Below are 16,320 nucleotides of genomic sequence, written 5' to 3'. Positions count from 1 at the left end.
GCAGAGCACGCGTCTATTGTACATGAAATCATAGCCTGATCTGATGCTTTTTCTTCTTGTAACATTATCCACGAATTTAGGAGCTTGAATTTCGAGGCTCACAATCTCGTTAGGCATGCTCTTACACTTGGGTTCGGCCGCCGTGTCTGGTTAGCCCAACCTGGGGATCTCAATTTCATTTCTGTAAACATTGTTATATTTGAATAAAGCTTGGCGAGAATGTCTCAAAAAAAAAGGAGTAAAGAAAAGTGAGAATGCACTGTATTCGCAGATGGCAACATCCCACGAAATCAGGATCGTACTTTTTTATTTATACATAGTCCGTGATTCCCGAAATCTAGCCAATTGTTCAATTAAACAAATGCAGCTAATTACACTTGTGGGTTCTACATTATTTGCATCATTTCTTTTTGACCCAGAGCAATGGGCATGTTTCCTTGTGTTGGCCATTTCAGCTGCTTTGTAGTGTACTCAAATGAATCAAAATAATAAACTAATAATATTCTAGGAATAAAAGTTTCTAAACTTATTGCAATTTTATCACGGTAGCCCCAGATTTCTTTGATTGGCCTTCATGAAAGTTTCAAATAGCGCTGAGCCTAGCGGCGGACCTCTCTAAATGCTATAGTGGTATTATAGCATGCTATTTAAAGTTTCTTTGGGCTATATGGAACTGCAGGAACGATATGATTTTTAACAGACAACATATTTTAAACTTCTTGTTGGTCATCTTTAGAGCTACGTTATGGATCTGTACGTGGTTCTTACTCACCCCTACGAACTCCAGGGAGCCTTTGGTTACTGGGTGCACCCAGTGGGAGATGATAGCACGGGCTAGGAGTCCGAGCCAGTGGGACACGGTCCCTAGACTCCTATCAAGTTTGTTTGGGAGATGGTAGCCTTTGGATGGCGGTCTCATAACAGGATAGGATCTAGGGATCGTGTCCATTTATGCATACCATTGTGGTATTGAGTTTTTTATGTGTTGTTTGCTCTGCTTGCGAGCTGTAATGATTTTTGACTTTGTGCTACTTCGAGACTTTTAATAATATGGCTACATGCATCGCTTAGATGCAGAGGCCGGAGGCAAGCCTCCTTTTTCAAAAAAAAATTGTGTTTGGACAAAGACCATTAGCGCCGGGCCTATTCTAAACGCTATAGCGTGCTATAACGAGCGCGCTATTTAAAACCATGGCTAGTATTCGATGAAAACACTGTATATACAATGCCCTCCTTCTCAAGACGCAATTAATGGTAGCTCCCCATGGCATTGACTTAATGGAAGCTCCATAGCTCATCCATGCGTAGTTAAAACACAAGTAGCAGTATAGTATATATAAAACCTGGAGTGCATCACTTGATGCCAAGGCCGAGAGCGTTCCTCTCTTTTCTGAATAAAAGAGAGGCTTCTTGTGCAGCGACTCCTTCAGAGAATGTGATTGCTGCAGGCGGCCTAGTTTCATTAACAAAATAACAGAGAAGCGTGTCAAAAAAAAAAAACCCCGGAGAAGCGGCGTGTGCCTGGGAGCCATAGCTGTGGACCTCTCCCTAAGAAAACGAAACCACCTTTACCTACAGTCTCTCTCTCTCTTTGCGGCAGTTGGGTGTTGATCATTTCGATTGAAAAAGTGGAGGTTTAGAAAGAAGAGAATGGTGGGAGGTACCTCGAAATGGTGGATGACATAAACTTTAAAAAAAATTGGTGGGATATCTCAAGTGCTATCCCTATTTTATGCGTCAGACATGTTAGCGAACAGGGACAGTAAAAATTGGCGGGTATAAAATGTTTTGTTGTTCAAGTGGACAAGTAGCAACTAATATATACTCTATGTGGGAAGACTTTATTGGAATCTAAAGTCTTCCTTCACGGTTGAGTAAGTCGACGAAAAAATGCATACATTATTCTGGGAAAAAAAGGATATTGGTGAATGGTGGCGTCTTCGAACTTGCTTCGGTTATTGTTGCAATAATTTTATAGATCGTGCTGAGCAGTAGCGGTACGTGTAGACCTTGTCAAGTCTTCAAACTGTAAGAAATTAAAGAGATTGGCTGTCAAGATCTGTTACATTCCATAAACTAAGTACCTAAAATCTTTTTCCCACTATGTACTTTGGTCAACTATATTTCAGAAAGAGTTAAATACACTACAGGTGCCCTTACTTGCCCGGCGCGGTCAGTTTGGTGCCTAAACTTGAAAAATACACAAAAGTGGTGGCATAACTTGTCTAGGCGTTCAAATATGGTGCATCTCGACGTATGCCGCCGTATTAAGTGCCCGTGTGGCATGTCAGTGTGTCGCTAGGCCACATGTCAGTGGCCGCGGGCGCGTTGTGAGCTGTGCGTGTATTTTTTTTTTACAAAAATGCCCATGGACTTTACTTAAATATCGAAAAACATCGTTACTCATGCTAGACGCAAGCTGTTTCTTTACGGAAACACGTTTGTACTTTAAATATAAACACAAGCTGGCATGAAGGGAATTCAAACCACTGACATCCTAGTTGCCTAACAAACAAGTGGACCATGAGGCTACACTTTGGTTTACATTTAACTGCTAGCTAGCAACTTATGTGGACGATTCCGTGTATCGCTCTGCACATATTTTTCGTGTGAAGTTTCTGTTTAATTTTCATGATACATAAATTTTCCGATATGAAAAAATAAAATAATTATCAATACACAATTATTGTTTATTTTATATCTTTACTCTATTTTCATTATTGTGTACATTGAAGAGATAAACATTAATTTTTTCTAAAATTTATGTGGACATAAAAACTGAACGTATATTAAAAATTATTGTGTAAATATATGCACCTTCATTGAGGACCATAAGGACTTTAAAACATGTACAAAAACATTGAGGACTTTAAAACTTGTGCAAAAACATCGCAAATACGCAGCAAAAAAAAACATATGAGAAAATATAGTAGTAGCGCTCTTTAGTGCTGGATAGGAAAATGCTACTGCTAAAGCACTTAGCAGTAGCGCTGGTAAGGAAAGCGCTACTGGTAAGTAGGTATAGCAGTAGCGCATGTCAAGCCGCGCTACTGCTAAACATTAGATGTAGCATCGTATCAGTAGCATGGTTCCCCGCGCTACTGATAGCCATTAGACCTGCGCTACTGCTAGGCTTTTCCCTAGTAGTGTAGGTTTTTTCGCTATGATACGCTAATCAATAAAGGGACCCGAAAATTTAAATCGTATCAGTTTCCATTTCACACAATTCTTACATGATGCAATGGTTTTCGAGAACTATGTTTTTATTTGGCTGCCAAGTGATAGTAAGTATAACTGAAACTAGCGTAACATGCATAATAAGTTCATTGACTACATGAAGGTTGGTTACTTCGGATCACTCGGGTTAGCATGTTTGAAAAGGCTATTGTCGCTCCACCACTCACTCAATTATGGACATCTCTCATTCACTTGACGCGACTTCCCTCCAACCACACACGATATTTCCCTTCACTTCGTTTCCGGCAAGATATGGGAAACTAAACATGCAAGTAGAATGGTATGGTCGCACCATTCTGCAGTCCACTCACATGCTAAAAATGTCATGATGAACGGTTCTTGAATGATAAATCGCATGCTCATGGTATATCTGCTTCATAAGAAGTGCTGAATAGATTAGAGATGCATAAAAGTCCTATATATATACTACCCCAGGATGTTAAAGTGAGTGTGGTATGTGTTCAGATTTGTTTACGTCTTTAACTTCAGTCCATATTAAATATTGGAGGAAAACAAAAACGTAAGAGTCAAAGGGGTGGATGGAAAATGAGCTGCAAGTCACTGGCAATGTCGTGTCTTGCTTTGTCCACTTGAAGTTGGATTGCTATTCCACGGAGACTACAGTGATGGTACTCGAGTTCAGAGCTGCAGTGATCTTTGTAGCTCTTGGGATAACATCCCTACAAGGCGGCTGCTTAGTTACAATGAATTTTATGGTCATGTGCCAAGTCTGAATGAAGGTGGCAGTGACAACACTAGTCCTCGGCATCATCGACTCAACCGCGTTCTCCTCCACATGAATTTACATCCAAGTCCCTCATATAAGCTTTTCTCGTCACAGCTGGCTTCATAGTTTCCTGGTGTAGGGAGTAGTCGGTAGAGAGTGATACATGGAGAGAGAAACATTCCTTTTGCTCGAGGTTGAAAGCAGTTTTGTTTAAACCTTTGGTTTTCACTTTGTGGGCAGTCTGATGTTTGGTGCTTGTAGTTATGGTAGAATAGATATGCTTCAGTTGCTAAGAAAATAAAATAAAATCGTCATTCGTACTCATTTATTTGCAGGTAATGAAAAATGTCTCCACCTAATTATAAAATTATTAATCGCTCTTAGTATCCCGGAGTCCCTAGTACTGTGAAGATGATATTAAGACTAATGGTTGGACATGGATTTGTTCTCATCACACAAAGATAGCTCAAACACCCGCTCGCTTACTTGCTTGCATATTAAAAGATTGATAACCGCATCTGACCATTTTTCTCCCACTTCTCCACCTTGTTGGCGATATCCAGCTTCCGTACTTATAATAATTTTCACTCCAGCACTTTCGACTTCTTTTTGAAATGAAGGCTGCTTTTCCTGCTCATGCAGCTGTTGGCATAGGCCCGATCAGACGTTGCACGTCGGCTCCTTAACGAGTACTTTCCGTCGACCGAAAACGTATGTACGAAACACGCTTGATTGATTTTTCCTGAGGCAATGTGCACGTACAAAACTAGCTGATGGATGTTGAAGCTAGCTAGTTTAGTACGTAGCAACGGCTGGATACTTAATCGATCTTGACTAGCACAACTCGGCGAAACACAAGAGATTTGATGGCTAATAGGTGCGTGTCGCACCTATGTCTATTATTGCTTTTAATCTGATGATTACAGGGGGAACCACGTACAGGTATATATAGTACTACCTATCTACCTATACACAGCCGACTCGGCCTGGGCTAGGAGTCCGTGCCGGACTCAGGTGCCTAATTGTGATTATCTTTAACAATGACCCCCCTAAGCACGATGTCCTCACTTCACAGCTTGGACGCCGATCCTTCCCCGCATCTCCGTGAACTTCTACCGCTCCAAAGACTTGGTCAGGATATCTGCAAGCTGGTCGTCGGTGCAAACGTAGTTGACTTCAATCTTGCTTTCTTCCACGCACTCCCGTATGTAGTGATACCTTATGTCGATGTGCTTCGTCATGTCATGATGCACTGGATTCTTACATAGGGCAATCGCAGACTTGTTATCAACATTGAGCACCACTTTCTCTGGTTCCTTGTCTGTGAGGTCACCGAGTAGCCTTCCTAGCCACACACCTTGACCCGCCGCGGTCGCAGCTGCAATATACTCTGCTTCGCAGGATGATAATGCGACCACCTTTTGCTTTTGTGATAGCCAAGTCACTATGCTCCCGCCCAAGAAATATGCCACTCCCGAGGTACTTTTACGATCGTCCACATCTCCTGCCAGGTCGCTATCACTATAGCCAAGTAGCTCCACTATCTCCTTCTTCTTTCTCAAATAGACACAACCGAAGTTTGTTGTCCCTTTGATGTACCTGAGTATATGTTTGACAGCTGCCCAATGTTCAATCGTGGGTGCTTCCATGAAGTGACTCACTATGCCAACGGACTAGGCCAAGTCCGGTCGTGTATTCACAAGATACCTTAGGCTTCCGACCACACTTCTATAGTCCGTTGCATCAACCACAGGGGCTCCACTCCTTTTGCTAAGTTTCAGTCGAGGCTGTGTATAGGTAGATAGGTAGTACTATATATACCTGTATGTGGCTCCCCCTGTAATCATCAGATTGAAAGCAATAATAGACATAGGTGCGACACGCACCTATTAGCCATCAAATCTCTTGTGTTTCGCCGAGTTGTGCTAGTCAAGATCGATTAAGTATCCAGCCGTTGCTACGTACTAAACTAGCTAGCTTCAACATCCATCAGCTAGTTTTGTACGTGCACATTGCCTCAGGAAAAATCGATCAAGCGTGTTTCATACGTACGTGTTCGGTCGACGGAAAGTACTCGTCAAGGAGCCGACGTGCAACGTCTGATCGGGCCTGTGCCAACAGCAGCAACATATGGCTTCCTTCATTCTTTGTGGTCAATCAGTATTCTGTGTATTTTTCCAAAAAAGGGCAGTGGGAGGTATTCTGGTGATCTAATTGATGTTGTGTAGTGACGAGGATGAAACAGTGTAATTCTTTATGTACAAAATCATGGTTTCATGTGAAATGCAGCAAACATATTGTGAAATTTATGTGGTCCAAATGGGTCCTAAGTTTGCAAATGAGGAGCAGAAGGTGGTGTTCTTTCACAGTAAAGTGATACCGGGTCGTGCAATTTACGTGAATTGTAGATTCTTGTACAGAAGAGTTATACCGGGTCATGCAATTAATTTTGACATCGGCGATTAACTTGGTACCCCATCTGGTCCTTTTTACTCCGCGTATTAGATTGTGTCAAGTCGAACTTTGTAAAGTTTCACCAAATTTATATTAAACAATAACAACATCTATAATACCAAGTATATATACTATGAAACTACATTTCATAATGAATGTAACACTATGATATGGCATTGTGAATGTTAATGCATTTTTCTATAGTTTGGTCAAAGTAGAGATACTTTGATTTCAGACAAAACTTATATGTAGACTGAATAGGACTAGGCAGTATGAAATTAAAGGAAGGCGGGTTCTTGAAAAAAGATATTGTTACTGCGGTAGGATGAAAGTTACTGATATTTTAGTTGCGAGGACATGAGGTGGATACAATATGTTTGCAGAGCCAATACACCTTGAGGAATAAGGAGACACGATGAACTAGGAGGAGAAGATCGGTAAGAAGAAAGAAGGACAAACCCATTTTAGTTGACCCACGACCCAATTCCAAAGACCGATATTGATGCACTAGAAACATGAGGTGGATACAATATGTGGGAACGCCTAATCAGAACAAAATTGGAGCCCAGAGACCATCATGACTCCACGCACCATCGCCTTCACTGTCGAGCCATTGCTAATAAGAACACATAAAACTAAGAGAGAGAAGCTATTCTACAGCTATGCAAACTATGCAACGGTCCCGGGGTTCCTCGATCTCTTGGGGGCGAGAAGGGGAGATGCCGTTTCTCTTTGAGGGAAATGATAGATTTTTTTTTTGAGAGAGAGAACGAGGGGAATGATTTTTTTTTTGAGGCTATGAGGGGAACGATAGATATTTTTCTTTTGAGGCTATAAGGGGAACGACAGATGGCGCTGGTACTGGGGCCCACAGTTTTTTTAGGTGAGTGAGGCCCACAGCCTTTGTTTTAGGTGAGTGAGGCCCACAGCCTGGAGTGAGTGATTAGGCCCAGCATAACCGCAGTTTTTCTTTTCTTTTCTGAGACCACCAAATCCACAAGCCCAACCCACATTTCGCGGATCTTGCGTCGTCCTCTCCCTTGTTCGTCCTCCTCGCCGGCCAGACCGCCTCGGGCCGCGGCCGCTCGCCGACTCAGGCTCGCCTCCGTCCGGGCTTCCGCGCCCTCCAAGACCCCCTCCACCGCCGCCTCCGCTCAAGGCACTCACTCGTTCCCCTCCCCCCTCCTTCCCACCCCCAACCTCTAATGTTTCCTCTTCTGACCTCCCGTTTTACATCCCTCGCAGTCGCAGATGGTCTCCACGAGAAGGTCTCCGAGCTCCTCGTCTCGTCGGGTGCAATTCGATTCACGTGAATTTAAGGGGCGCGCCCATCTGCACCCAGCTCCTTGAAGCAGAATTCACTTGTCTAGCCTGACAGACCCTAATGTATAGGTTTGTGCTTTGCTAGCTGAATTACTCCGTGCTTTCTGTGGATGTTACTTCAAAGACTCATCAAATTTCCGCCTACGCCGCTCTATGTCTGAGAAGTTGAAGCAATTTTGCGTGGAAGTTTCGTTTCCCTTCGATGTCCGAGAAGAGAGCTCCTAGGAAGTTCGTCCGCTCGGTGGACTGGAGCAATATCCAGATCCAGTCACTGTCTCCGATCATCCTTATATCTCACTGCCTCTTCTGTTTTGTAGCAGTCACATCAGTTCATATGTGCATATCAGAGGAAATATGCTTTCACCAGGCGTGTTGGACCCAGCATACCAAGTTCCCAGGTTGCAAATATGATCCTAGCTAGCCATTAATATGATGGTTCCACATTTTCTTAGCATGAGGACTCTGCTAATCAGTGTAACAAATATGTTGTTGCGCTGCCTAATTTGTGCTAATTCTGAAAATATGTGCCCCTAATCTCTGATAATAGTATGCGCAGACCCAAAATGTCGGAGTTCTTAAGGACATGCAAGTACTTATTCTGTGCTTTTCCTGCTGAAATGCACTTTAGTATATCAAAATGACACTTCATGAGGTGTTCGAATTTTCTACTCACATTCAGATCGAGGGGTAGCGCACCAACCAACTGGTGCAAGCTGTACACTGATGGCATCCAGTCTGCCCTTCCAGTCAATTTATAAGTTACCAATCCTGTTCGTCTGTCTTTTCTGTGATCTGATTCACGACTTATGAGGCACACCCATCTATGTGCCAGATGTCTGAATCAGGAGGGTCAGGAAGCAGAATTCAGCTGTGTAACCTGACAATGATGTATGTCTGTGCTTTTCTAGCTGAATAACTCTGCTGTATGTGCACGTTACCTCAATTTTTAACTCCTACACATGCTATACAGTTGCAGGAGAAGCGATTGGTGTGGGCTTTCTGTTTCTAAGTTTGTCCGCTCGGTGGACTGGAGCGATATCCAAGTTAGTTGCAGCGTCCAATCATCCATATATGTCATCGTTCCGTCTGTTTTGTACCGTCATATTTCATATGTGCATTGGATAAAATGTGCTTTCTGTACGCATGTTTAGAGTGGACCGAGTCACAGATCTCATTTATATGGCCATAGGTAGTGATCAATAAAAGGGCACTGGAATTTATCTTCTAACGTCACTACTGTTTTAGTCTCTCTGCCTTTATTTTTGTTGCTTCCGTTGTATGGTTTAAAAGTTAGGCTTCATCTGATTTTAGTTGGTGATGCTGATATAGAGAATTCCATATGGCCATTTTTTCCGGTTTCATTGTCTCACAATAACGGAGCTTATTAAGCCCGCGAAACTGGATCGCTTGCTCATACATATCTTTCCCCGTGGAATAGCAGATTGTCAAGCTGTGTCTTATCATATCAGTATATTAAGTATATATCATTTGTCCATATGAGCAAGAGATAATTATCTAGCAGCTTATTATGCTCATCTCTGAGATCGATCATGCCCCTTCAATGTTAGTTAGAGGTATCATTAGAAAAGGGTCTTCTCTCTTCAGCAGGAAGCATGTGATGCATTCAAGATTCAATGAATTCACGAAAACCATATTGTGGTCCTCCCTGTGCGGCAGGTACTCGAGATGAATAGTTTTTTGTAAGTGCACTGTATGGCTGCTGTCACCCGGCAGGGGAGGTAATTGTTCAATTTGCATTCCTGCAACTTCTTATATCTGGAAAGAAAATTCTTACTATTTTGCTGAGTTCACAGCCAATGCATCTTCTGAAAAACTGCATTGGATGTACTGACATAAATATATAGTATAATGATGATCTAATAGCAAATTATATGGCGATAGGCAGTGATGATCAATAAATGGGCACTGGAAATTATCTTCTAACGTCTACATCACTATCGTTTTAGCTCCTCTACCTCTATTTTTGTTGCTTCCGCTGTATGGTTATGCAGTTAGACTTCATCTGTTTTTTGTTAGTTAAGCCGATCTCGTTAAGCTGATAAAAAGTTTTGCATACGGCCCTTTACTCCTGTTTTCACATACTGTATCTTTCATCGTCGAATAACTGGAGATTGTCAAGTTGTGTCTTATCATATCAGTATATTAAGTATGCCATTTGTCGATATGAAGAGATAATCATCTACCAGATGATTATGCTCATTTTTGAGATCCGATCCTGTACTTATTGTTAACTAGAGGTGTCACTAAAAAAGGACAAGAAAATAACCACTTGCCTCCGGTTCTTCTCTCTTCAGCATGAAGCATGTGATGCATTCAAGTTTCAGTGAATTTACAAAAACCAATATTGGTGGTCATCGAGATGAATTGTTTTTTTGTAGGTGCACTGTATGTGTGCTGTCACCTGTCAGTGGAGGCAATTGTTTAATTTGCACTCCTGTGACTTCTTGTATTTGGAAAGAAAATTCTTACTATTTTGCTGAGCTCACAGCCAATGCATTGTCACTTTTGAAAAACTGCTTTCGATGTACTGACATAAATACATAATATGATGATCTACTTGCAATATTAAGAACGAGAAATCTTCGTTCTGACTTCGAATAAAGGGGGTTCTCTAGCTGTGCCCTATTAGGAAATGAAGATACCCTCAGCTGTTAATGTGGTATGCTAGTTGTCGTTATTATATAAAGGACAAACCCAGTGCATAGAAGCTCCCACACAAGGTGGGGTCTGGGGAGGGATTATAGGAACCTAGTCTTACCCCTGCAAAGTGCAATGCAGAGAGGCTGGTTCGAACCCAGGACCTCTTGGCACAAGTGGGGAGGACTTCACCACTGCGCCAGGCCTGCCCTCAAGTTGTCCTTATTATATGTCGGCTCAAAAAGAATACCCAGTGCTGAGCTGTTGCAACATTGGATAGTTGCGATTGGTTACCGAAAATCAAACTCATCCACTTGGTTCACAGAAAGTCGACACTCCTGCTGGCTTCCATTTTCCCTACAAGCAAGCAAGTCTCTTCTCTATTCAGCACTGCACTTGTGCTCAGAACATCTCTTCTCCATTCAGCACTGCACTTGTGCTCAGAACATCTCTTCTCCATTCTGTACTGCCCTTGTGCTCCACTGTGTTGTGCCATGTGTGTTGCCAGAGTTTCGTCTGAGTGTTGCAATGGCAGAGCTGGTGGTCTCCATGGCGATCGGGCCACTGGTGTCCATACTGAAGGACAAGGCATCCAGCTACCTCCTGGACCAGTACAAGGTAATGGAGGGAATGGAGGAGCAGCACAAGATTCTCAAACGCCAGCTTCCAGCCATCCTCGACGTCATCACCGATGCTGAGGAGCAGGCGACGGCCCACAGAGAAGGGGCGAAAGCCTTGCTACAGGAGCTCAAGACATTCGCCTATGAAGGCAAATGAAGTCTTCGATGAATTCAAGTACGAAGCACTTCGCTGTGAAGCCAAGAAGAATGGGCATTATACCAAGCTTGGCTTTGATGTAATCAAACTTTTCCCTACCCACAACTGTGTTGTGTTCCATCAAAGAATGGGTAGCGGGCTTTGCCAACCTGTGCAGGCCATTGATGTCCTCATTGCGGAGATGCGGGTCTTTGGGTTCAAGTACCAACCACAGCCACCAGTCTCCAAGCAGTGGAGGCAGACAGATTATGTTATCATGGACCCACAAGAAATTGCTAGCAGATCCAGAGACAAAGATAAGAAGAAGATTGTTGATGTATTACTTGGTCAAGCTACCAATGCAGATCTTGCAGTTGTTCCCATCGTTGGAATGGGGGGTCTTGGCAAGACCACATTGGCACAACTCATCTACAATGAACCTAGAATTCAGAGGCATTTCGAGTTGCTGGTCTGGGTCTGTGTATCTGATACCTTTGATGTGAACTCCCTAGCTAAGAGTATAGTTGAAGCATCTCCCAATAAGAATCATGATACAGATAAACCAGCACTAGATAGACTTCAACGGTTGGTCAACGGGCAGAGGTATCTGCTTGTATTGGATGATATCTGGAATAACAAAGAGTTTCATAGGTGGGAAATGCTGAAGGTCTGTCTTCGGCATGGTGGCATGGGTAGTGCAGTGTTGACAACAACTCGTGATAAACGAGTTGCTGAAATTATGGGTGCAACAGACTACAATCTCAATGTTTTGGAGGATTGCTTCATAAAGAAAATTATTGAAGCTAGAGCATTCAGTTCGGACAAAGGAAAGCCTGCTGAACTCGTCGAGATGGTTGATGAGATTGTGAAGAGATGTTTTGGCTGTCCATTAGCTGCAACAGCACTTGGCTCTGTACTTGGTACCAAGACCAACGTGAATGAATGGAGAGTTGTATCAACTAGAAGCAGCATTTGTGCCGAGGAAACATGAATTTTGCCAATACTAAAGCTCAGCTACAATGACTTGCCACCACATATGAAGCAGTGCTTTGCTTTTTGTGCCATATTTCCCAAGGATTACAAGATTGATGTGGAGAAGCTGGTTCGACTATGGATTGCAAATGGCTTTATCCCAGAACACAAGGAATATAGTCTTGAAACCACTGGAAAACATATTTTCAGTGGGCTGGCCTCAAGGTCATTCTTTCTGGACATAGAGGAAAGTAAGCAATCAAGGGGGTATTATTCAACTACATGCAAAATCTATGATCTTATGCATGATATTGCGATGTCTGTTATGGAAAAGGAATGTGTTGTTGCAACTATGGAACCAACTCAAACCGATTGGCTTCCTGATTCTGCTCGACATTTGTTTTTGTCATATCAAGGAACAGAAGTTATTTTGAATGGTTCTGTGGAGAAAAGATCCCCTGCTATCCAAACCTTGCTATGCGATAGTTCTGTGCGAAGCTCATTGCAACATCTATCAAAATACAAATCTTTGCATGCATTGAAGCTATGTATTGGGACATAATCATTTCTACTGAAACCAAAGTATCTGCATCACCTGAGGTACATTGATCTCTCCAACAGTTATATCGAAGCACTTTCTGAAGATATCAGTATTCTATATAACCTGCAAACATTGGACCTTTCCAACTGTCGCTATCTTGATCGACTTCCAAGGCAAATGAAATATATGACATCTCTCTGTCACCTCTATACTCACGGATGTCCGAAGTTGAAGAGCATGCCTCCAGAGCTAGGAGAACTCACTGGCCTGCAGACACTTACATGTTTCGTAGCAGCAGTTACGAACACCAATTGCAGCGATGTTGCAGAACTTCAGGGTTTAAACCTTGGTGGTTAGCTAGAGCTACGTCAGGTAGAGAATGTTGAAAAAGCAGAAGCAAAAGTGGCAAATCTCGGGAAAAAGAAGGATCTTAGAGAACTGACATTAAGATGGACTTCTGTTTCTGATAGCAAGGTGCTTGACAATTTTGAGCCTCATGATGGGCTTCAGATTATGAAGATATATTTCTATGGAGGGAAGTGCCTGGGTATGTTACAAAACATGGTTGAGATCCATCTTTCTCATTGTGAAAGATTGCAATTTTTTGTTCAGATGTGGTACATCCTTCACTTTTACTAAACTGAAGGTGCTTACACTAGAGCATCTGTTGGATTTTGAGAGATGGTGGGAAATAAATGAGAGGCAAGAAGAACAGATAATATTTCCTCTGCTTGAGAAGTTGTTTATTCGGCATTGTGGAAAGTTGGTAGCATTACCTGAAGCACCATTGCTTGAAGAACCATGTCGTGGAGGTAATAGATTGGTATGTACACCATTTTCTCTGCTTGAAAACTTGTTTATTTGGTATTGTGGAAACCTGGTAGCACTGCGTGAATCACAGTTTGTTCAAGAACCATCTAGTGGAAGTTATAGATCAGTACACTCTGCTTTTCCTGCTCTAAAGGTACTTCATTTGAAAGACATGGAGAGTTTTCAGAGATGGGGTGTTGCTGTCGAAGGGGAATCAATATTGTTTCCTCAGCTCGAGAAACTATCAGTTCAGAAATGTAAAAAGCTAGTAGATTTACGTGAAGCACCAAAAGTCAGTGTATTAGAAATTAATGATGGCAAGCAAGAGATATTCCATTGGGTAGACAGATATTTGTCTTCATTGACCAATCTGTTATTGAAGTTAGAATACACAGAAGTAACATCATAGACTGAGTGCACTTCAATTGTACCAGTGGGCACAAAGGAGAAAAGGAACTAGAAATCTCCTATTACAGTTATGGAGTTAGGATGTTGCAACTTGTTCTTTGGATCAGGTTCACTAGAGCCATGGGACTATTTTTTCCACCTTCAAAAGTTGGAAATTGATAGATGCGATATGCTCGTCCACTGGCCAGAGAAAGTGTTCCAAAGCTTGGTATCCTTGAGAAGATTAGTGATTAAAAACTGCAAAAATTTGACTGGATACACACAAGCTCCTCTTGAGCCATCAGAAACCGAAAGGATTCAACACCTGCCAGGTCTGGAGTCTCTTCTGTTAGAAGATTGTGCAAGTTTGGTAGAGATGTTCAATGTCCCGGCATCTCTCAAGGAAATGAATATTTATTTGTGTCGTAAGCTTGAGTCCTTGTTCGGCAAGCAGCAGGGACTATCGGAGTTAGTTGAAGGGTCTTCTTGCAGTGAGGCAATTGTGCCCACAGCTATATCAGGGTTGCCATCCTCGCCAATGAATCACTTCTATCCATGCCTTGAATCTCTGTGGATACTTTATTGTGAAAGTTTATCAGCAGTTCTACGTCTTCCTCCATCCTTAAAAACCATATATATGGCTCACAGTAGTATTCTAGTCCTATCATGTCAGCTGGATGGGTTCCAGAAACAACAAGAAGCTACTTCGATAAATGTACCAGAGTCATCATCATCATCATCATCATCATCAGAGCATTCACTTACTCCTTGTCTCGAGTCTCTAGTAATATTGTCCTGTGCTGGCATGTTGGCGGGCATTCTCCGTCTACCCATGTCCCTCAAGAGACTGGACATTCGGAGGACCAATGGGTTGATGTCGCTGGAGTCTCTGCACCCCGCATCGCTGGAAGACCTTCAGCTTGTTAGCTGCAGTACCCTGGCATCCCTACCGAATGAACTACAAGCATACAAATTTCTCCAAGAGCTTGCAATTAAAGGCTGTCCTGCTGTAAAGAAGCTCCCCAGATGCCTTGAGCGGCAACTGGGCAGCATCAAACGCAAACGACTAGATGCCCATTATGAAGGTATACATGTCTTTCTTTGTTTGCCACATTTAACCAACAAATGCAGTTATCCATCCCATCTCATGTACCACGTCAACACTGTATGTACAAAGTTTGTTCTCCATCATTTTAATGTCATATGGAATTAAATTTCATGTTAAACTAGTTTGTACAAGTTTGCTCTGACATCATTTCTGATATGTGTAGTAATGGCATTTAAACGGAAGACATGGAAGGAAATACCAAGAATAGTCAGTGAGTGGAGGATGGCCGCTCTAGAAACGAAGGAAAGCCAGCCATTCATGTTGATGTAAACAGGTCAGAAACCATGCAGGACGGGCTTGGATTTTGTTTGCTTCAAATAATTTTATGTCGTGATTGTAATCAATCAGTTTGGTTCAACTTGTACCCTTGTCTTCTCCTGATATTTGTAACGTGAACTAATTTATCTCCTTCAACATCTCCCAGATTTTATATAAGTTGGCCTACGTGTCTAGTATTGGTTTTTGTATTAGCATTGGTTATTTGGTTATTCAGATGGTTCCTTTAGTGGACCGATTGCTCAATCTGGAAAGTATTGATTCTCACCTTACTCCATATTGAGCTCTTGTAACTGGACAAGATGAAGGGATGCTTGAACATATTCCTTCTAGTTTGTTTGCTCTTGTAATGGGCATAAAAAATTAAAAAAAATCAAAAAATTGGAAAACCGTTGCATTGAATCATTATATGTGGCCCAGTTTCTAGGAAAAACAATAAACTTGTAATACAGAAATTATTTTAAAAAAGTGTTCTCAGAAACGAGCTATCATGCGTGAAGATTCATGGCTTTCAAGCCAAATGATCAATCTTATGACCACATTCATGGCATAGTTTGTTCAAATGATCTCATACTGTGCACAAGGGTGCACCTTGGAATTCCAAACAATGTTGCCTAAGGGAGTTTTCATTTTATTTTCACGGAAAATACATTTTCCATTTTTCGAGTGCCCGAAATGAGTTTTTTTTGTGAAGGACCTACTATATATTTGTTGCAAAATTAGATCAAATCAATTTTCTAAAATACTAGGACATATTTAATGCACAATTGACCAAATGGTTGGGTGTAAAAAGTTTTGATCCACCTCTCGCGAAAAAGACAAGTTCCCGCTGATTCAATTGGAAGCGGGTCAAATTTGAACTGCAGCTGCCTCGTAGTTTGCTCTTTATTTTTTTCAAAAATCATTTCTAGGTACATAAGTATCTATTTAATCAGAAATACATGGTTTAATGGCGAGACATCGAGGTTTGGACGGTGGCCGAGGGCCCCAACTCTAGAGCGCATAAGCTCGCATGCCCGCCGCATGGTCACCGTGTGATCGTGGCGTTGCTGTGCGTTCTGGGCGGCCTAG

The 16,320-nt window shown here is 42.1% G+C and overlaps 2 protein-coding genes and 1 long non-coding RNA gene across 3 annotated transcripts; all 3 read left to right on the top strand.

Moving 5' to 3' along the window:
• The first annotated feature begins 7,624 nt into the window (after positions 1-7,624).
• On the top strand, positions 7,625-10,247 carry LOC123085695 (uncharacterized). The gene is made up of 2 exons (XR_006439853.1): positions 7,625-8,629; positions 8,712-10,247. It is a non-coding gene; the product is annotated as an uncharacterized lncRNA (long non-coding RNA).
• An 843-nt stretch (positions 10,248-11,090) lies between these two features.
• Positions 11,091-12,146, top strand: LOC123085687 (putative disease resistance protein RGA3). The gene has a single exon (XM_044507371.1). The coding sequence runs from the start codon at positions 11,091-11,093 to the stop codon at positions 12,144-12,146; it is 1,056 nt and encodes a 351-aa protein (XP_044363306.1).
• Positions 12,147-13,956: 1,810 nt separating this feature from the next.
• LOC123085679 (uncharacterized) lies at positions 13,957-15,078 on the top strand. The gene has a single exon (XM_044507359.1). The coding sequence runs from the start codon at positions 13,957-13,959 to the stop codon at positions 15,076-15,078; it is 1,122 nt and encodes a 373-aa protein (XP_044363294.1).
• Positions 15,079-16,320: the final 1,242 nt, after the last annotated feature.

Source organism: Triticum aestivum, chromosome 1B (assembly GCF_018294505.1).
Source record: "Triticum aestivum cultivar Chinese Spring chromosome 1B, IWGSC CS RefSeq v2.1, whole genome shotgun sequence".
NCBI lineage: Eukaryota > Viridiplantae > Streptophyta > Magnoliopsida > Poales > Poaceae > Triticum > Triticum aestivum.
This window is presented reverse-complemented; position numbering and strand designations above follow the sequence as displayed.